Raw genomic sequence first — 23,247 nt, 5'->3', positions numbered from 1 at the left:
CACAAACCATGTGCCCCACTCTAATGAGGGAATTATTGATGCCAAGAACATCATGCTGAATTTTAGTTTTTGGATAAACTTGTTTAACTGACATAGATTGAGAATTGGCCTCCATCTGGGGATCAAGAAATAAGGAGAATAGAATCCCTATAGTGTTGAGTTGGAACCTTTTCTATGGCTCCTCTGAGGATCAGCAAGTTCACCGCCTGTCATAAAATCTCCTCATGGGAGTGATCCCTGAATACGAACTGGGAAAGGGATGGGAAGGAGTTGTCAGAAACTCGATTCGATAGCTGTCACTGATAACCTCTAATACTCATTTCTCTGTAGTCAGGGCCCTCCTTTCTTTGACAAATTGGGTAAGGCAGCCTCCAAACATCTGATTAGAGGAATGAAAAGGCACCAATAAAGGGACATGGGTCTCGACATACCCATGAAAAGAAACTCTTCACTTGGGGGTTACAGTATGAATGGATGTTACAGAGGCTGGATTCCAGGGATCCCTCTGTCTCTTGTGTGGTGGCTCCTCATGATGTTGATGATAAAAGGGCTGAGGTGGTCTTCCTCTATATCCCTGTCTATAATGCTTCTTCTTGGGGACAAGGGTATAAATGTCCAGCAAGCGAAGAGTTGTTATTAAGTCTTTGAGGAGTGATTTTCTCATGGAATACATTGATAGTATTGAAGGGTAGGTCTTGGATGGTACTCTGCACCTCTCTAGGGAAACCTGAGGTTTGCAACCACAAGAGTCTCCTCATGACAGTGTCCAGAGCCATCTCCCAATAGCCAGAGCTATGGCTTGGAGTGAATTTTGGGCCACCAATTTGCCGTCATCCACAAGGCATGGAAGCAAGTTCTATCCTCTTTAGGGAGCTTGTCCTTAAACTCTCACACTGATGGAATCTTATTTGGCCCAGAGAGCCTGATAATTAGAGATCCTGAACTAGACGGAGGGGGAAGAGACAGCCTTTCTTCTCAGATCGAGTCTCTTGTGTCCCTTATCAGATGGAGTAGCCTTTGGGTGCTGTTCCTTGGACCGCTCTGTAGCTGCTTGCACTACCAGGGAGTTTGGCAGCAGGTGAGATACAGGAATTTTCCTCCTCTTGGATCGGACAAAGTAGCACTTCTTGGCCCTCTTAGGGGCAGAAACACAACAAGGAGGCATGTGCCAAATACCACCTTTGCTGGGTTGTTGATGGAGAGGGCAACTTTTCCTCCAGCTCGATTTGCAGCTCTGGCACTTCCTTGTGCATGAGCTCTTGGTATTGTTTAAAGTCATCTGGCAGACTGCTGCAAATCCTACCTCGACGCTTCAACGTGGCACAGCAGTGACCCTGGCTGTTCGACAGCGATGGTAGCGGAGGGGGTTGCTTCCTCTGTGGAGGGGCGTATAAACCCTCTTTCTGAGGCTGTAAGTTAGCTAAGTTGAGGAGGTAAACGTGCCACTGACAGCCCAGCCAGCGGGTGGCTGAAAACAATGGCTAAAACAACATGGAAAACCAAGTCTCAGTTCTCAGCATGTCCCTCGATCCCCACTCCGGAGGCAGTGAGGCATTCGAATGACGAGAAGCTGCAAAGTATCTCAGATGCCAGGTCGCCAAAAGGAAACCGGACAACTCTCTCAGTATGCACTTATAACTGCAGAACACGGACGAGGGAGGAATCGATAAACCATTGCATGGAGGAAAAGGCAAAAATAGCCGGCAACGTGCTGGGTGTTTGCAAAACACGACGAAAGAAGGAGATGGAGGTCAGCTGGAGGGCTGGAAGCACGGTCATTCTAGGAAAAGGAGAAGGCACAAGGACAGTTGGAGGAGTTGGATTCATCATAAACAAGGAATGGTCTTCGAAAATTGCTTCATGTCATTTGAAGTCATCATGTATCAGGGTGCTTTACCTCCAATTGAACCAAAATAGTACCCTCAAAATCACCCAGATCTGTGCTCCCACAAGTGCATGCGAAGATGACGATGTGGAAGGATTCTATCAGGAACTGGCTGGAAACCCTCATTCAGAGTTCCACATATACGATTGTGATGGGAGATTTTAACGCCAAGGTTGGAAGAGGGAGAGAGGGCAAAAAATTCATAGGAAGGTATCGGAGAACGAAACGCGCGAGGAGAACGGCTAGCTATATTGGCAGAGACGAGGAGAATGTTCATTGGTAACACCTGGTTCCGAAAGAAGGCCAACAGAAGATGGACCTGGATCGCACCAAACGCGAAGACAAAAAATGAAATTGATTACTTTCTGATCGATAGACGACGCATCGTGCAGGATGTTTCAGTAGTGCCATCATTCAATATCGGTAGCGATCATTGCCTACTGAGAGCCAGAAGGTGGAGAAAAAGGCGCTGTGTATGGTGAACGCAGGCACCAACCGATAGCTTTTGACGAGGCAATCCTGAAGGAAAACATTTCTAGGGAAGATTGGAGCCTCCTGGACAACTGCGACGACGATTATGAGAACTTCAGTAAGAGACTGAAACGGTGTGTGAAATCAGCTGAACGTGAAAGACCAAGAAGAGCTAGCGGAAGAATCTCGGAGAATACAAAGACTTTATTGGAGAAGAGGAGGAAAATTAAAAGAAATGGTAGCGACAGGCTCGAGTACTCCCTTCTTTGCAAGCTCATACGAATGAAGTTGAAGGAAGACTTCGAGAAATTTCGAACCGAAAAGCTCCTAAAGGCTGCTGAAAATTGTAAAAGTCTCAAAAAATGCAAACGGGAACTGGCGTTGTACAGGTCATCATTATCGGCTTTGAAGAACAGGGACGTCGAATCAGTAACCGATCGAACAGAGATGGAGGCAATCTGCAGGGATTTCTATATCTAGCTGTTTGCATCCCATATAGACGTCCCAATGCTATCACTTCAACAAACCAATGAACACATACTCCCGGTTCTCATTAGCGAAGTCCGTCATGCAGTCCATCAAATGAAAGAGGGGAAGGCTCCAGGTAAGGATGGTCTGACAGTAGAAGTGCTTCAGGTGGGAGGTCAGGAACTTTGGAAAGCTCTCGCCCAAAGGTTCAGCTGCTACCTGGAAATCCAGAAGATACCGTCCAGTTGGAAAGAGTCCAATACCATCTTGCTGCATAAGAAAGGCGATCGAGAAAATCTAAAGAACTATCGCCCGATCTGCCTGCTTTCGGATATCTATAAATTGTTCACTAAAATAATAACAAATCGACTGTTGCGAAACCTGGATGAACAGCAACCTAGAAAGCAGGCTGGCTTTTGAAGATATTATAGCATGACAGACCACCTCTTCACTCTAAACCAACTACTAGAGCGTTCAAGGGAATATAAATTCCCTTTGTGCATTCCCTTCGTGGACTACGAGAAGGCGTTCGACAGCGTAGAGACTAATGCCGTTCTTGAAGCTCTTTCAAAAAAGGGCATCAGCGCGAAATATCTCACATTACTAAAGGAAGCGAACTCTGGCTGCAGCACAGACATATCACGGTTTGATACTTCCCTCCGAATCCCCATTGAGAAAGGTGTGAAACAAGGAGATACAGTTTCACCAAAATTATTCACAGCCTGTCTTGAATCGTTTTTTCGACGAGCAGACTTGAAAGGTGGGATTAATATCAATGGCGAGTGGCTAAATCATCTCAGGCATGCGAAGATGTGCAGATGATATAGTGCTGATAGCTGAAAATACAGCTCAGTTTGAGAGAATGCTTAAAGAACTGAATGCGAAAAGTAGTCAAGTTGGATTAAAAATGAATTGGTCGAAAACAAAATACATAAGATCAGATGTTCTGCCAAAAACCCAAATAACTCTTGGAGGAGAGCAGATCCAAGAGGTTGATAAATATGTTTATTTGGGCCAAGAAGTCAACATGCGTCACAATCATAAAGGCGAACTTTTGCGCAGAAAAAAAGCTGGATGGTGCGCATTCAATGACATCAAGGACATCCTCCAAAGCAAGATTAGCAAAACAACTCGTGCAAATCTTTTCAACTCGACCATGCTTCCAGCAATGTTATGGCAGCGAAACATGGTCACTGACAAAGATTGAAGAACATCAACTGTTTGTCACACAGAGGGCAATGGAACAAACATTTTTGGGCATTTCGCTCAGTGATCACATCCCCAACGAAATAATTAGGCAGCAGTCTGGAGTGCGAGACATTGTTGTTGAAAGCAGGATCAGCAAAATGCGGTGGGCGGGACATGTGGCCTGACTCAGCGACAACAGATGGACTTGCAGTTATATCCGAGTGGTATCTGCAAGAACAGAAACGGCCACGCGGTCGGTCTCTGAAGAGGTGGGATAATTTCCTAACAAGGAAATATGGACAAGCATGGCGAAGGATGGCCAGATCGAGAGAAGATTGGAAGATGTGTTGTGATCGGCTCAGTCTCAACTGATGAAGGACCAACAGTCTACGCATCTGGCAGACATGAAGAAGATGGAGTGACCACCTCCTTCGGTGACGAGATTGCTCCCAAAACTGTCAGAAACATTGCAACCTCTGAATACTCTTCCTTCTTCCTCTGAATACTCCAACAGGGCCAGTTGTATATGGCTGGGCAATGGCAAGTAGAACGCATGCACTGATCTGGGGGGGGGTCTGGCGTAGAGCTCCCACGGTTCCCAATATTGCCAATATGATGGATCCACTGGCAGAGGGAAGCCCATGGCACAGGGTACCACCTGTCCATTGGCCAATCATGTCTGGTTGGAACCCCTGACTTTCTAGGGCTTCTGTCCGGGGTCGTCTTTCCTGAGTGTCGCAGAATCCTGAGAAGCCTCCAGCTCATCAGAAAAGAAGGCAGATAGATCTCTGATCACAACAATACTGATGTTACCAATGGTTGTGATTTGAGGCAGGTGGGTGGAATGGGGAACAACTTCATCTCTCCGTGATAGACTCTTCCTCTGGTGTTACAACCTACCAGAATATAGACAGACCCAATAAGAGCAATGAATCCGGATGGGGAGAGCAAAAATGTCTTCTGGCAAGACATGTGTCTCAGATATTCCCAAAGCACAAGTAGAGTCACTGCCCCCACTATGGGTACTGCTCCAGTTCCAAAGTGGATGTAAGCACTAGGAGCTGTCTTTCACATCTTCTGGAGCTGGTGTTGGAATCATGGGATCTGTGAAGATTTAGTCAGGCCTTAGATCTTAGTACCCGTGTGTGCTGGCTCTTCCCTTTTTTGGCGAGTGCCATACACATAGATGATTTGTCCTTATGTCTATGAGCGTGCCCCTTACTGCCCTGCAAAACCTTCTCCTTAGGCTTAACAGACTTAACCACTGTTCCCAAGATCTTGCTTTATGGGGTGCTGTCCACTTTTCAAGGCTGATGTATGGGGGGTGGTTGCTGGCCCAGATCTGATTGGGGCTTCATTGTCTTCTTCATGAGCTGTATTTTGAGTTTCAGTTCCTGATCCTCATCAGTTCAGGGAGGGGGGGAAGTGGCAGATGCTGCACTTTGTAGAAATGGGAGCTTCACCCAGTCAGTGTTGATGTAAGTCACCCACGGAAAAGTAACAAGGACAGGAAACACAGTTTTTGAATGCAGGGACCCTGGGCATTTCCCAGGCTTCTCAGGGAAAATGTCCCAGGGGTGGTGTTGGTGGGGAAACTATCTAATAATCTATGCTGCACTACACTATATAAACTACTAAAAACTTACTATGTACAGTTCTTACAGGAATTATGCAGTAAAAAGGAGCTGAGGACATGAAAGATTCCGACATAGACCATGTGGTGGTAAGAAGCAACTGGAGAGGCAATGGCCATCAGTTGAAAGCATGTGGACAGCTATGGCGCATGTGTGGGCCAATGTACATTGCTTGCAAAAAAAATCCAGGCTCAGGTGTATGGTGTGCATATGTATCCCACATGTGGAATACACAAAGGGACTTCACTTGAAGAAGAAGAATTTTTATGATTGGTATCTTTCAGTATAGTCTTTTATTGTATACTTTGTCATTTATATCGAGTTACAAATGAATTCTGTAACTATTTCCCCCCAGCCCCCACTGTCCTGGCCATATCAGATTACTGGAAAATATAGAAAGACAATATCAAAATATATTGGGGAGGATACTAACGCCTTGTGCTTCCCCTCATTCTACCCAATATGCCCTTGCCCACACCACATCTCCTACCCTCCTCCTAAGCACGCTTGTCATAAGCTTCTTTGGTGTTTCTGACTTCTTTTGTCCATATTGTTTCCTCTATTCTGTTTTGAGTCTTTTTCCTGTCACACACATCTTTCCCTCTCCTGCCACTTTTCCTATTTCATCTGTCTTGTTTGGTTTGTTCATTCTTTCATTCATATTTTAACTTTTTGTTTGTTTTGCTTTCTTCAACCCTCTCCTGTTCCCTGACTGATTCCCTCTAACAGCATATCTTTGTCCCCACCACATCTCTTGGTTGCTTCTCATTCTCACCCAACTACACTTCTAACTCCTGGCTGCTACACTTCCCAATCCGTGATTCCCTGTCTACCTGCCCTTTTGTTACTCCAGTCACCTACTTAGCTGATCAGAACAACTAAATTAATCTAACCAGAGGTGAAGCATGATAGCAGCAAGAACTTCAGAGCTAATTAAATTCACATCCAATCTCCACCTGCTCTGCTCCTCCCTTATAGGATTAGGATAATGAAATTAAATAGCTAGCCTGAGGAGATAGGGCCAAGAAACATATTGGCACAGTCCTAATAGTAATGCCATATTTTTCGTTGTTGCTATTAAATGTTTTCTCTTCCCATTATTTGTTTGGTGGGAAGATGTCAACAAAGAATTTTCAATCATAGAAAGTTACTCATTGGTAATTCTATTTGCTGTATGTCTCTCGTTTCCCAGCCTGTGAGAAAGACAGTCATCAAGTCTTCACCTACCAGGAAGCAAAGAGGCTAAGGAGCTGTGAACAAGACTTCCTTTCTATAAATCTGGTCAACTTCCTTTCCCTGCAGTTAGAAACAAAAGCAGGATAAACAGGAGAAAAAAAAATGAGAACATGGAAAGACTATATTACAAAATTAATGTTTGAGTTTTATTGCAAGCTTTTCCCTAGCAGTGAAATACTATGACATACTAAAGTTTCAGCAGCATACGAAGGTTGACCTTATTTAAAGGGGGCAAATTTTCCTCAACCCTCGGCCACATACCATAGAAATTTGGAAAACAATATAATTATCTTCTATTTATCAACTTTTATACAAGTTATTCTCAAGAGGCATCCAAAGTAAACAGAACATTTTATTCAGTAGAGAGAACTGAACTCACATTAAGCTATTATAAAAAGATACAAAATTAATGCTTAGCTCAGAAACACAGTATCAAAAAGAACATCCTCGTTAAGTGCTACACTACCAACACTCCTAATAAATACTAATTACAGTGTGGTGACAGTATTAATAATTTCTTTATGATGGTTTCAACAACTTGCAAATTTTTTGAAAAGGTGGCATTCCTTATGCTGGGCCAAATTATACCATCACTTAACTCCTATAAAAATCCACTGAAATGAAGAAATCACAAGAGTCATTGACTTCAATGCAGCTGTATGGGGCTTCACCGAGGACAGAATTTGGCCCACATTATTTTCCACTGTTAGAAAAAAAAATGGCAATTTTCAACCCCAGTTGATGCTAAATTCCTTTTAATTTCCATGCAATATCGACAATATGTGACATTAGTAGCATTATTTGTTTAGTTTTCCCTATACGGACAAGAAAATCCTACTTTTCATTGTGACTAATGGCAAGAAAACACTTAACGGCATTGTTTGACTAATTTATTTAATGGAGTATCAATTTCTTAAGTAACTCTTATGAAGGACAGTTCATATTCTATGATCTCCTAGGATAAATTTAAAATGCATCAATCCTGTACCATTTTCCTCTCTGAACAAGACTTAATTCCCTGATGTAATAGATCCTAATACATATGCTTCTTGGCGGCTGTTTCAATGTTTTCTAGATGTAAGCAGAATTTGTCAAGAGAAAGGTCTCAATACCCGCATTTTAAATCAAAGCCCAACACTAAAGGAATAACATATGAAAAATATTGAGTGGGTTTCTCTTCTCTCTCTCTTTTTAAAAAAAATAACAGGATTTATACCAGAACAACAAGACACCAGTGTTATGTCTACAAGTCACTCTTTTCTGTTCCAATGTTAATCACCACAGAACTTTGAAGTGTACATGGTAACAGTGAGTAGCTACTTTTAAACTCCCGTTAGAATTTTGCTCCCTACTTAAGGGAATTCTGAAGCTATTTATTTCATTTCTTTTAAAATGAGAGAACTAGGTTTTAGAACAAATAGGTCTGAAAAAAAAATTCTATAATTATGAAGATTTTCATCCTTTCCACTAAAGATCTGTTGCAGGGTATTTTTCAGTTTTGTTCACAGGCAATTAGACTCACACAACCCATATGAACGTCAATAAGAAATTCTCTTTTTCTTGGACGCTATAAAGAGAATTTTCCCAAAGACACATTTTAGGTCAGAACTGTGCTTTTCAATCAACATATTTTAAAATGTCACCTTTGTAGACTGCTACTGGAGAGATCTTTGGAGAAATACTATAATCTAAAAGCTCATGTATAATCCTTTTGTCATTAACTTATACAAAAGTCTTAGAATTGGAACTATTTCAATTACCCCATCCACCCCCAGGTACTTAGGGGTGCCTCCATATCAGAAATACAAGTTTAAAATATACTCAGCAAGGAACTCAAACTTCAGAGATGGGGATCACAGAAGTACCTAAGTGCCCCCTCTCGCTTATTTTTGAAAAAACTGTAGTTCAGAACAAGATCTGAATTTAATACAGATAATCATGAAGCAATGGACACCCCATATTTCAATCTGCCTGCAAAAGAGAATGTGCTCCTCTGAAATGATATCTGACACTGCTTCCCATATTTTTCATAGTAATATAATGATACGATTGTGTCATAATCATAAAGTATTTATGCAATATAGGTCATGTGAGGTATCACTGGAAAGGTTATGGTTTACTGAATATGATTATCCTATTTGTATGAATATATCATTTTTGTACCTAAAGTTAGGAATACCGACTATACTTCTGTACTACAAAAGTGTTTGCACCTGGGAAATGCCCACCTGACGGAATGCAATCAGTCTGGCTGGCTAACTGGGAACAAATCAATGGGCCATTAGGGAGAACAATAGGTCTCCCTTCTTCCTGAGAAGATTTCTTGGGATGCTACAAACAACCTCTGACTCATGGCTGCTTTGATCCTGCAGAGTCATGTGATCATGTCCCTGGTACTGGACTCCATGATAGAATACCAGTATTTTTCCACTGGGGGAGGAGGGAGGAACTACCCTGGAAAACAAAGGATTCTTACCATATGTAAAACCTATTTAAGCAGGGGAGTGACATAATCAGTGGTCCTTCTTCACTGAATCCCCGCCCAAGATGACTACTGTGAACATCTAAGGGCTTGTCTACACTGGCAATGCTAAAGCGCTGCCGCGGCAGTGTTTTAATGTGGCTTGTGTAGTCGTGGCAGAGCGCTGGGAGAGAGCTCTCCCAGAGCTCTAAAAAAACCACCTCCACGAGGGGCGTAGCTCCCAGCACTGGTGCACTGTCCAGGGCCGGCTCCAGCATTTCTGCCGCCCCAAGCAAAAAAAAAAAAAAAAGCCGCGATCGTGAGTGGCAATTGGGGAAAGAAAAAAAAAAAAAGCCGCGATTGGCGGCGGCAGTTCAGCGGCAGGTCCTTCGCTCCTAGAGGGAGTGAGGGACCTGCCGCCCCCGAATTGCCGCAGGTGCCGCCCCTCTCCCTTGGCCGCCCCAAGCACCTGCTTGTTAAGCTGGTGCCTGGAGCCGGCCCTGGCACTGTCTACACTGGCGCTTTACAGTGCTGAAACTTGCTGCGCTCAGGGAGGTGTTTTTTCACACCCCTAAGCGAGAAAGTTGCAGCACTGTAAATTGCCAGTGTAGACAAGCCCTAAGAAACAAAGACACAATTATGTAAAGACACATTATGTAAGCATAGCGACACCAGTTTTTATTTAAAGGTTTTACTAGCAGGTAAAGAGGAAAATATATATTCATAAATTATATGAAGAGTATAAATATAGATTAGGATGAAGAAATTAATAGTTTTATTTTATAACTTTTTTTCAGTACAGTGGGGAAAAAAAAAGATGAAGGACCACAAGTGGAAACGATAAGGCTGAGTGCATGACTCCAAATAGAGATAGCAAGCCCAACTTCAACAGTCTATTTACTGCCTCGAGAGAGACAAGGTGGGTGAGGAAATATCTTTTGTTGGACCAACTTCTGTTGGTCCAACAAAAGATAACTACAATAATGCTGCATATTTGTTACATTATTTCATATGACTACTGCTTGCATTTAGTGAGAACACTTGCTGTGCCTGAGATTAAAATTTTTGACCATCTTTTCTCTTTATAAAAGAGTGAAAAATAAGTTGTCAAAGATGGATTTAATGCAATATAGTAAGGTAAGTAAACCAAGCATCACTATTAGAAATAGCTGTTCTGGCTCTTTTCTCACTAACTTGTGCCTCGTGTCTGATTCTTTTCACACCATTACCATTGGGTTTTTAATTATGTCTTGCTTCTCTCTCTGGACAAATGAGCACATCTCCTTTCACAATGTAAACAGTGATTTGCCCACAAAGAACAGGAAATTCCTAATGCAAGCTACAAGCACTATGAACTAGCAAACCCTTTGGTCAAAAGTATTCCAAGATCTAGATATGGTATCAGATAGTGTCTTTACTACATGCCAAAGTCTTCCCTCGTATAATGATTATAACAGGAAAAAACTGTTCCTGTGAGTACTGCCAGTCTTGTCTCTGCCAGCTGCAGTTTTTACCATTAGGCCCTTGATGGGTGGATTAGTCAACAATGTCCCTAGGCAGAAGAGACTTTGCCAATCATCTGGGACAATATACACGAAGGTTATTGTGAATGTCTCACTGAAACAAATTCCAATCCCCCCAAATAAAACAACCCCCTCACTGCTTGATGATAAGAAAAAGGCACTGAAAATCACAGATTGTGCTTTTCGGGGGAAGAGGGGAAGTGTGTATCTTTGAATTTTTGCTGCATTATACAATAATCTGCATTTGTTTTAACATTTAATACATAAATTTGCCTTACTTTTTCCAAGAACTGCCATCACAATGTAATCAGATATAGTGCTATTTTTTTAACCAGTCTTCGGAAAACTGTCTTTGCCCATACAGTAAGAGCAACTAAGGATTAAACTTCCCCTTCCACACTCCCCTCACATCAGTGAATACGAACTTCAAAAGCCTAAGGTTGTCTCTACCCTACAGAGACTATACCAGCATAACCCTGTAATGCAGATGCAGACTACACTGACAGAAGGGTTTTCTTTTGGTTTATGATTGTTACCTGCCCTAACAAAGTTAGCTATGGCCATAGAAGCATCCTTCCACTGACATAGCTGCATCTACACAGGGGGTTAGGTTGGCATAGCTATGGCATCAGGACTGTGTTTCTTTCATACCTCTAACTGACATATGTATGTTGAGCTAAATTTTAAGTGCAGATCACATCTAACTGGGTCCATTCAAAAGCTATTAGGCATGGCAAAATATGTTAATAAAAACAAGATGGTAGGTCCTGGAATAACCTGGGTTTGGTCAACTCTCAAAATATTAGGATGATTAACCATCAAAAAGTAAGAAGGCCAGAGGGACTGTGCAGTGGCTGCAGCCTTCTCCACTTTTCGCTGCTGCTTGAGGAGATGTGAGCTATATAGTAGCTATACTATAGCAGGCTGCTAATAAATGGCGCTGTATTTTGTTTCTATAAACATTATGTTAAGCAAAGGACTCTCTTGGAAAAAAGAAAGGAAAAGGAGTTCCATAAATCTAGTACCAAAGAATGGATGTCACACTTATAAAACGGGACTGTATCTTGGAAAGCAGTGACTCTGAACAGGACTTAAGGTCACGGTAGCTAACTGAATAAGATGCTGTAACTAATAGGGCCAATGAGACCCTCAGGTGTATAAGCACAGGAATATCAAGTACAAGTAGAGTTGTGGTATTAGACCTCTGTATATGGCATTAGTGAGACTATTACTGGGATAATGTGTCCAGTTCTGAACCCCACACTTCAAAAATAATGTTGACATATTGGAAAGGTTCAAAAAGGAGTTACAAAAATGATTCAGGACCTAGAAAAAAAAAACAGTACAGTCTACAGAAATTCAGTCTATTTAGTTTATCCAAGAGAAGGTTAGGAGAAGACTTGATCACGGTCTACAGGTGTCAACATGGGGAAGACATTTCTGACAGCACACAGGTCTTTAATCTAGCAGAAAAAGGCATAATGAGATCCTATGCCTGGAAGCTGAAGTTAGACAAATTCAGACTAGAAATAAGATTCAATTTTTAACAGTGAAGGTAATTAATCCTTGGAACAAATTACCCAGGGACATGGTGGATTCTCTATTACTTGACACCTTTTAATCAAGACCTTTCTAAAAGATATGCTACTGCTCAAACAGAAGTTATGGATTTGATGCTGAACTGATTGGTTGACATTCTTTAGCATGCACTATGCAGGAGAACAGACTAGATGTTCATAGTAGTCCCTTTCTGGCCTTAAAATCTAGAAAATAAACTGCTCAAGGTGGGGTAGTAATAGCCTAGAGTCGGTCTGCTTTTACAAGGCGTCTACTTCTTATAACCCTGACAGCTCCAACTCAGACCTCATTATTTCTAGCAATACTGTCTGCTATGCATATTAAGGCAAAGGACCAATGATTAACCACTTGAGAAAGGTAATAATCCCCTAAGATTATACTGCCTGGAGTGCTTTTATTAACATTTTAAACTTAAATTTATGAACAATTATACAGGGAAAATATATATACTCCTGAACTTGGATCTGCATTGATATTTATAGGACAACCAATCTAAAACCAAGTCTGTGCAGGGTTCTAAAGCAAATCTAAAATAAAACCAAATCTAATTCTACTATCAAAGGCTCTCTTTTCATTTAGTTTCAGCAAGTTCTCCACTAAATCGGCTATTCAGATAGATGTGACCCCATGATTCCTCACATTTTTAGTCAACAAAATGTGTTGAAAAAACTTTTCAAAATTTATATCAAGTTAAATACTACAGACAAAATAACTACATACATTAAAATGAAAAAGTGTAAATTTAAAGTTTCAGTCAGCCTACAATGTTTATTTGAATACATTTTCTCTGCAATGTTTTTGCTTTGAACAGTTTGTGGAATACTGTATTACTACTCTCTTCTTCCAGGTCTATCTTTGTGTAAACACAAATGCAGCTTCATGAAAAAAACGTTATATGAAATTACAAATTAAATTGCTTAAAAGGGGAACAAGAAAAGCAAGAATAGATATTTCAATTTTGTAAGTAAGCTTTACATTCATTCATTCATCTCTTAAAGACTAATCAATACCTGGACCTGTTTCTTACTTCTCTTCTCTCTCTCATTTTTTTTTAAGCACGCGAAAACTGGGTCAATATTTTCTCATCATAACATTTGTTTCACTGTTGGGAATAGGGTGCTCTATTAACTGACCTCTTATCTTAGTATGGCACCATGCAATATTTATTTTGTATTCACTGAAGACAGCTCCAGCTACAATTGATACTGAGTAGCCTCTATTTATTGGTGTACAGGGAAAGGGAAACGATACCTTTAATTACGATATATGCATGGAAGTGCATCCCTGAGCTCCCTCTGCTGAGAATGATTAATGTTCTGACATTTTTGTCGTCCTTTTTCTGAAACGCGCAAGCAGTTATAGAGCACATTGAGCTCACTCTCCCTGAAATTCCACAATTTTCTAATTTCACTGTGTGCCATCAGCAACCAAACAATTCTACACTGAGCTGACAGAAATAGAAGAAACACACAAGGGAGGCAGAAAGACCTCTTTTTCTCTTTTAAGCAGCAGTGTTGTTCTTGAGTCTAAAAAATAAAGTATTTGAGTATAAAATAAATGGGTGTATTCAATGGCGAGAAGAAATAGTAAATTTGATCATGTACTACAATTAAATGTACTGGAACTGCCTTTCTAAAAATAAAAATCAACTATTTATCAGGTCATCTATTAATTATGAAAAGAAAAATCCTTAGACAGAAACAGTTTTTTTCTTACAGCCTTATCTATTTTGTCAAGTCAAAAAATTTGTTCAATGTTACAGTATGATAAAGCTGCCAGGCACCTACTGCCTAACATGCCTCTTTTAATTACCAAGACCCATGGATGGCATCTCGCTATGATATCAGAAGTGTGGTGATGTGCAATGAAGTGAAGCAGTTTCGTTAGTTGAGTTTCACAGCCCCAGCCCTGATTTCCGCAGAAAACTGGTCAGGCCCCAGAATTTTGGGCAGCATGAAAAAGTTAGCAGCAATCTGTTAAAATGAAATTTTTCTTACCTTTTAATTCCTCTGTGCAGTCTGGTTCTACCAATGCAGTCAGATGAAGGAGTCGCATTTCTTTTAAAAAATCAAGAAGGAAGCAACAGAAATTTTAGCATTTTCATATCATCCAGCCACCAGCTCCTCCCGTTCTCACTTACCCTTACCCTATGTGAGCTATTTCAAAGATTTAAGTAACTGATCAGCACTATAAACATACATACAGAACAAGAGCATCAACATTTGCTCAGAGAACTGAAGGGCATGGTTCTGCAAGGGTTTAACTCATGTGTATAAATGGAATTACCAAGTAAGAAATTACACTCTTTCCAGCCTAAGTCTCACCATTGCAGATGGATGAGATCTGACTGGCTATCCCCAACATATTGAACTTGGTGATGGTGAAGAAAATGGCTCTCATTAGACAAACTCCTTCAACCAGCTTGAAAATAAAGAAAACCCTAGAAACGAGAAAACCATCCCGAATAAAAGAGAGGAGCCCTAAATAATGGGTCATGGGGATCTGACAGGTGATCAAATGCAAGAAGCTGCTAGGAAATGGGAGACTAAGATTAGAATGTATGTGAAAACTCTGACCGCCTAAGTGTAGCTATAACTGCAGCCTGCACTTTGAGGAACTCAGGGGTGAACCCAAATCCTTTAGAACAGCACTTAAAACACTGGAAGTGATTCCCTATAATAGGCAGAGAAGGTACTCTTTTTTTCCTCAAGTGTGAACAAAACTAAATGTGGATCTAGCTCCTGAAGGATGCTCTTGTTCACAAAACAAGTTGACTGAATGAGCAGATTGGGATTGTGGTTAAGGAAGGGAGATTGGGAGAGTAGATCAAGTAGGAGGATGGCGCTTTAGAGCTGTTATGCAAAATATTCTTAGACCACATGGATTATTCTGGCCATATTCAGGACTGTTTTCTTATGAAACCATGAAGCAAATGGGATGGAAGGGAATACGTAAAGCAAGAGGAAAGTTTTTGATATAAATTAGCCCTGAATTACTTTCCTGTGGTCCAGCCAGAAACTGTTAACGAACAGGACCACGTAGGGAAGACAGCACTTGAGAGCTTAAGACTCACTCTCTCACTGGACCTCATCGCAGTGTGAGCTACCTGGCTTGTTGGAAAAAGTGTGTCTGTAGCGGGGTGGTCACCCGCCCCTGCCCGGAAGGGCTTAAGACAGCCCTGGGAGAGGGCTGTTGCAGGGGGAAGTAGCTACTAGGCTGATTGGGGAAGCAGCCGCAGCTGGGCCACGCCCCAATCAGGCCTCAGCTGGCCCAATATAGGAGGCTGGGAGCCAGCAGCTTAGCAGTCTCTCTCTAGCTGTAGAGGGAGATGGACCTGGCTGCAGGGACCTGAGTGGAGCAGGGCTGGGGAAAGGCAGAGGAACTGGGGAGGCTCCAGCCTGGAAAGCCCCAGGCTGTGGCCTAGCAGAAGGCCAGCGGGTACTGGGGGTTGCAGAGGGCAGCCCACGGGTAGGCAGAGGCAGCAGGTCCAAACCCTCCTTGCCAGTGATGAGTGGCTTATAGTGCAGTCTGACCCAGGGAATGGGGGCTAGTTGGTGACTGGCAGCAGGGCCGGCTCTAGGATTTTTGCCGCCCCAAGCAAAAACAATTTTGCCCCCCCCCATTTTTTAGTTACCCCACCCCCGGCCCCACCTCAACTCCTCCCCTTCCCCAAATCCCCAGCCCTGCCTCCTCCCCCCAGGCTCTCAAGCCTAGGAGGGAGGGATGGGGAGAAGCGGCGCCCGCGCTGCGGCCACTCGGAGTCTCCCCCTCCCTCCCAGGCTTGAGAGCCTGGGAGGGAGGGGGAGCAGCGGTGCGCGCGCCGCGGCCACTCGGGATCTCCCCCTCCCTCCCAGGTTTGAGAGCCTGGGAGGGAGGGGGAGACCCCAAGCGGCCGTGGTGCGCGAAACAGCTGTTTCGCGCGCCGCTGCTCCCCCGAGGGCGAGTAGTGGCACGCGAGCGGCAGCAGCAGTGGAGGTGAGCTAGGGCGGCCGGGGCACATTTTTAGGGGCAGCATTCTGGCGCCGGCCGTGCCGCCCCTAAAAATGTGCCACCCCAAGCACCAGCTTGTTTTGCTGGTGCCTAGAGCCGGCCCTGACTGGCAGTAGCCCACGACTGAGGCAAGGTGGGGATTAGAGGGTTGGGGGTTCCCCAGAGAGGGGAGGACCTGAGAGAAAGGGGTTCCTGCCAGGGGGCAGCACCCCAGATAACAGGGCACCAGGTCTGGGAGGGACACAGGGGCCAAGCGGCAGCGGGACTCTGGCCGGCAGAGGGTGCTCTGTGCTGGAAAGAGCTAATTCCCTGAGACAACCAGCAGGAGGCACCGCAGGGGTGAGTCCCGCACCGTCAGAGTGTCCCTAATGCAGGTGATCAGAAAAGGAGCGAGGGATTATATAGGTCAGTGCCGGTTCATGAAAAGTCTTTTACTTGGACCAAGTGGAGCAGCACCAATTCTTTAACCCATGGATGCAGTGAAATACCGTGTTCTGTAAGGATCCGCTGTGGGCAGCACTGTGCTAGTTGCTCCTTTCTAGGGGGACTGGGGAGGAATTTTTCCCTTACCACATGATTGGCCAAGGCAAAGTGTTTCGAGGTTTTTTTTTTTTTTTTTCCCCCCGCTTCCCTTCAGCAGGTTGGGGGGCTTCGTTCGAGCAAACTTGAAATGGGAGTTAGGCTATGACTTTGAAACTCATTATGTAAATGTGGGGCAGATGTCCAGCGCAGGTACTCTGTAGGGAAGGGATGCAGCGATCAGAGAAAATGGATTAGTAAAGGATTTAAAGGATGTATTCTTTAAAAGAGCAGAAACCAGGGGGTGAGATGAGGGGGGCTTAGGACTCCTATGACTGGTATGGCATGGAGCCAAACTCCCCTCCCCCACAAACCTTCATTCGAGAGTGGGGATGGGGAGGTCCCAGCAGCAGGTTGGCTGGGACCAGGATGGGTAAGGGAGAGGGCGGACAGAAGCCCCTTGGGAATATATTGAAATGATTATGCAGTTACTTGCACTGTACAGTTTCATCTGCTGGGTATTCCCAGATATTTAAGGATAAAGTTGTGGCCTAATTAAATCCAGTGTCTCCTGTCCTTCCAGCATGGCCAATCAATGACTTTTCTCTAACTCCCTTACAAATTAGTATGCCAGTTGGCAGGATTGCTCCCCTTTATATTAGTCCACTGATCATGCTCAACAGATTTCCCCAAATGCGCTAAGGTGAGCCCACTGGCAAACATACCTATGTGTACTGCCTCTCCTACGGAGGAAGTTGAATACTCATGCTACATTCTATCAGCCCCTCAGCTTGTGTAAATAAATACATATACAAACCTCATGAGTCAGGAACAGGCAAACACACATTAAACATTTTTTCATTTAAAGAAATATATGGATTTCTATATTAAATTACTGACTGAAAATTTCCTTTAAGCACAATGGAAATGTAGACAGTTCCACATAAATTTGATAGTTAGCTTCTTGCACTTACAGTTCTTTACTCTTGAGCAAAAGTTGAACTACTTCATAAGTGAAAATTTTTGAAAGGGGGGGGGGGGGAGAGGGGGAACAACCAGAGGTTAAATCTTGAGACAGTGACTGACATAAAGCTGTCGATTTTAGTTACTTTTAGATAAAGAATTCACAGTATTTATTCTCTAGAGAGATAACATGATAAGTCAATCTTCAGTTCAGACTATTTAATCATACTTACCGGAGCTGACACTTTTCTCCTAAAATTATAACTTTCAAAAAAATCAAAACAGACAATGACTATCAGCAACTTCTACTACTTTAAACTAAAGTTTTCTTGATGAGCCAAAATTTTGCAGCCAAAACTTCTCACTAAATATTTTCCATTTTCTACTCTTCTTTCCATATTCTTTCAGCCTGAAGTGATGCAACCACTATCTAAAAGTTTGTTCTTTGATCAAATGAAGCTATACTCTCTCCAGTTTATGACAGGATCCTGGGTATTCAGCTCCTTCAGTGGGGAGCCTTGAGAATGGTGTCATCTTTCTTCTTAAAAGTCTGATTACAAATGCTACAAGCTAGCCACAGAGAAGAAGCAAAACAAATTTCACTTCTGCTAATGGCTTAATGTTTTTAACACTCAAAACTTTCTGATATGCGCTTCCCTGTGCAAAACAATAAACATGAAACAACAGACACTTCTAACTGTTAATTTCAAATACTGTAAATATTTAATAAGACAGACAAAAAAACTAAGATTATCAACCCAGAAGTGCAAAAAGGATATGGTCATCTTTTCCACAAATTTATCATGTGCATCTTCTGTTTTAGGGAACTTCTCAATATCATTTTCTAGGCGATGGATCTGAAGTTCCATTGAATCAAGGTTGCTCTTGAGACTTTGAGCTGAAACTTAGAAAAAAATGTGACAATGAATTAGAAAAACTTCTGGAATTCTGATTTAAAGAAAAGCAATGTCAAGAAAAGCAATGTCAGTAGAAGTATTCTTGAGGTAAAGAGAATAATTGCACTAAGCAGGCTCTCATTTTTCTGAATTACTGCTCATAAAAATTCTACCGTTCATAAAATAAGCGAGAATGTGTAATATAATATACCAAATCATCATGTTAAATGTGGGAATGACACCATTTTATTCAACCATTAGTTCAAATGGATCTATTTCTATTTAAATTTATTGATGGAAATTCTAATATTTCATTCTTTTAAATCGAATTTGAAGATTAAAGAGAAACTAAGGTTCAAAGAGATGTTATCTTATTAATGCATGTACTTGGCTATATAAATGATTTAAGGGAAAATTATAGAAAAAAGATCAAATGTTTTTCTTTTATTGAAATACACTGATTTCTATAAACCAACATCTGTGGAAGCCCTCAATACTTTTAACACCTACAGACAAATATTTGGATACCAGGAGCTATTGACACCTTACACAAATACAAATAAAGAAAATATGGTGAAACAGCAATAATATTAATTTAAAAATAAAATATTCTGTAATATCTCAATGTACCCTCTAACACTGTATTAATTATGGCTTTATTATCCTTGAAATTCTTTACACCTTTTTTCCTGTCCTTCTCCTAGAAGACTTATCTCAAGAACCATATTAAAAATGTGCTAGTATTGCATATTCACTTTACACCTTCTCCAGCCTGGTTCTTACAGGATTCTTCTCTACCCTTCACTTGCTATATACTCTATACTTTCCTACACCTACCAGCATCTATGAAGAATAATATCTGATAATGATTTAAAGAACTAACATTTTCCTATTTTGGATGGCTATGACACTAAGTATAATGGTTGTAGCACCAGGGCTTCCAAACTGTGGGTTGTAATATGCTTCTATTAAAATAAAGCACATTCCCCAACCAGGGTGGATAAGTATCTAAGATTTTTTTTAAAAAACAGTTTGGTTGGGTTTAACAAAATGTATGTATGTGCTATCTCTACAAGGTAAAATATGCATTTTTGAACCATATTCTGCCATCTGCCTTCTGATGTGCACCACATATTGCTGTGGAGCTCACAAAAATCAGTCCCTGAGGTTGGACATGAAATCACAATAGCAGATTTTCCAAAGTTAGCCCTTTCATATTAGTGTGCTGTTTCACAACCAGATCCTTCCTCAGCATTACTTTCTGAGTCTCTAGAATTTTGCCACTTTCATTTTAATGGAAATGTCTTTGACACAAACTAGCAAGCTTTTAATGATAATGGAGACAGCTTTATAGGTGAGTAGTCTCACTCTAAGGCAGATATCTACTGATTGATTACACTGGTCTACAATTTTTGAGAAGTCGTCTGCTTCAGAGATAAAATGTGCTATTTATTATGTATTTTGATGTGCTGAATTCAAATATGACAATTAAAACAACTGATTGGCTACTGTTTCTAAGATATTTAAGTTTTTATATTTTATGTCTATGTATATTGTGTAGATAGTAGAGTTTTAATCATAAATTGTAAACCTAGGTCTTTTCATGTGTTTATGGTTGCTTTACATGATAATATTTCACCTGTCCTGTTTATGTAACACTTTAAAAATCAGCAAAAGGGTTATATAAATAAAATTTATTATGAAACAAAAGGCAAAAAACTATTCTGTACATAGTTTAGTCCTATTCAGTGTCTACTCGGCGCTTCTTGGCTTGTCTCTTGTATTCATTAAATGGAGCATCTCTTGTCACTGTCCAGCAATAGTCTGCAAGCATTGATGGGATCCATTTGCCCTGATAGCGTTTCTCCATTGTTGCAATGTCCTGGTGAAATCGCTCGCCGTGCTTGTCGCTCACTGCTCCGCAGTTCGGTGGAAAAAAATCTAGATGAGAGTGCAAAAAATGTATCTTTAGTGACATGTTGCAACCAAGGGTTTTGTATGCCTTGAGGAGGTTTTCCACCAACAACCTGTAGTTGTCTGCCTTGTTGTTTCTGAGAAAATTTATTGCCACTAACTGGAAGGCTTTCCATGCCGTCTTTTCCTTGCCACGCAGTGCATGGTCAAATGCATCATCTCGAAGAAGTTCACGAATCTGAGGACCAACAAAGACACCTTCCTTTATCTTAGCTTCACTTAACCTTGGAAATTTTCCACGGAGGTACTTGAAAGCTGCTTGTGTTTTGTCAATGGCCTTGACAAAGTTCTTCATCAGACCCAGCTTGATGTGTAAGGGTGGTAACAAAATCTTCCTTGATTCAACAAGTGGTGGATGCTGAACACTTTTCCTCCCAGGCTCCAATGACTGTCGGAGTGGCCAATCTTTCTTGATGTAGTGGGAATCTCTTGCATGACTATCCCATTCGCAGAGAAAACAGCAGTACTTTGTGTATCCAGTCTGCAGACCAAGCAAGAGAGCAACAACCTTCAAATCGCCACAAAGCTGCCACTGATGTTGGGCATAGTTTATGCACCTCAAAAGTTGTTTCATATTGTCATAGGTTTCCTTCATATGGACTGCATGACCAACTGGAATTGATGGCAAAACATTGCCATTATGCAGTAAAACAGCTTTATGACTCGTCTTCGATGAATCAATGAACAGTCTCCACTCATCTGGATCGTGAACGATGTTGAGGGCTGCCATCACACCATCGATGTTGTTGCAGGCTACAAGATCACCTTCCATGAAGAAGAATAGGACAAGATCCTTTTGACGGTCACAGAACATGGAAACCCTAACATCACCTGCCAGGAGATTCCACTGCTGTAGTCTGGAGCCCAACAGCTCTGCCTTACCCTTGGGTAGTTCCAAATCCCTGACAAGGTCATTCAGTTCACCTTGTGTTATGAGGTGTGGTTCAGAGGAGGAGAATGGGAGAAAATGTGGGTCCTGTGACATTGATGGTTCAGGACCAGAAGTTTCATCCTCTTCCTCGTCTGACTCAAGTGAGAATGATTCTAGTGCATCAGGAACTGGCAGTCCTTCTCCGTGGGGTACTGGGAGTATAGCTGATGGAATGTTTGGATAATGCACAGTCCACTTTTTCTTCTGTGACACACCTTTCCCAACTGGAGGCACCATGCAGAAGTAACAATTGCTGGTATGATCTGTTGGCTCTCTCCAAATCATTGGCACTGCAAAAGGCATAGATTTCCTTTTCCTGTTCAACCACTGGCGAAGATTTGTTGCACAAGTGTTGCAGCATATGTGTGGGGCCCACCTCTTGTCCTGATCTCCAATTTTGCAGCCAAAAGAAAGGTGATAGGCTTTCTTAACCATAGTGGTTATACTGCGCTTTTGTGATGCAAAAGTCACTTCACCACAAACATAGCAGAAGTTATCTGCACTGTTCACACAAGTACGAGGCATCTCTGCTCACTTTGGCTAAACAGAAATGTGTCCCTTTGCAAAATCAAACACTGACAAATAAGAGAGCAAGACACTGTATGATTTCTAGAGCTGATATAGGGCAATTTGTTCAGCAGAGTGATGTAAGCTTCGTTTTGACTTCTAGGAATAACATGATGCAATTCATATCATGTATGACGCAATACCAGCTTCAGATTGCATTATTCATTGTTTTGCCTAAAAAGCAAGTACTGTCCAAACCCAGTCATAGATTTATTCATAGATCCAGTCAAAGATGTATTTTAGTAATTTCTGGTTTAAATTGAGATCCCTTCCCTTTATAACTCACTTATCCTCCGCCATTCCCAAGTCAAGGGTCGTATATACTGACCCAATAGCATATCTTGAAAACTAGAGCCAATCAACAATTTTAAGCATCATTTTTGTTCTCAGTGACCCAGAATTAGTAAAGTTTGACTACATTTATTTCAGAAGCATTTTGGCTGTAGAGCAGTGTTACTAGGTCTCTTTCTTGAATGTTTTATGTCTTATACCGTATCACTGTATAAAGATTCTTTCCTGCAGTTTAGCTGGTTGTGCTTCCTGCGTTCTTTTAATAAGGGGACTCAGTTGATCTATAGCTGTAATACACTAGACACTTTTTCACAGGTTTTCATTTTTTATTTAATTGGTAAGTTTTGCTGTTTTACAAGTGACTCACCCAGAACACTTAATAGGAGTAGCTTTACCTTTCTTTTTTTATGTTTTGTACTTAAAATAAAACTCTGATTAAAAAACAATAAATCAAAAGGTTTAAAACAAAACAGGTAGGAAAAGTCATACACACACACACACACACACAGTGGAGGCACAGATAGTGGAGATGTAAATCCAGTATAAACAGCAAAAATCTATTAAACTGACCCTGTTCTCACCTGTACCCTTTTTGCATTGGTGTAACTTCATGGAACTTAATGTAGTTACTGCCAATTTAAAGTGGCAACAAGTCATATGTTGTAAGCACAG

At 41.7% G+C, this 23,247-nt stretch overlaps 1 protein-coding gene across 1 annotated transcript in view; it reads right to left on the bottom strand.

The window, feature by feature from the left end:
• The window catches only part of DIAPH2 (diaphanous related formin 2), a 908,304-nt gene that overhangs the window by 288,179 nt on the left and 596,878 nt on the right, over positions 1 to 23,247 (bottom strand). The window contains exon 23 of the mRNA XM_065411177.1: positions 18,696 to 18,820. Coding sequence (XP_065267249.1) covers positions 18,696 to 18,820 — 125 coding nt within the window. The remainder of the gene's footprint in view (positions 1 to 18,695; positions 18,821 to 23,247) is intronic.

This window comes from Emys orbicularis, chromosome 9, assembly GCF_028017835.1.
Source record: "Emys orbicularis isolate rEmyOrb1 chromosome 9, rEmyOrb1.hap1, whole genome shotgun sequence".
Classification (NCBI taxonomy): domain Eukaryota; kingdom Metazoa; phylum Chordata; order Testudines; family Emydidae; genus Emys; species Emys orbicularis.
Note: the sequence above shows the minus strand (reverse complement) of the source record. Positions and strands in the feature narration are given on the sequence as shown.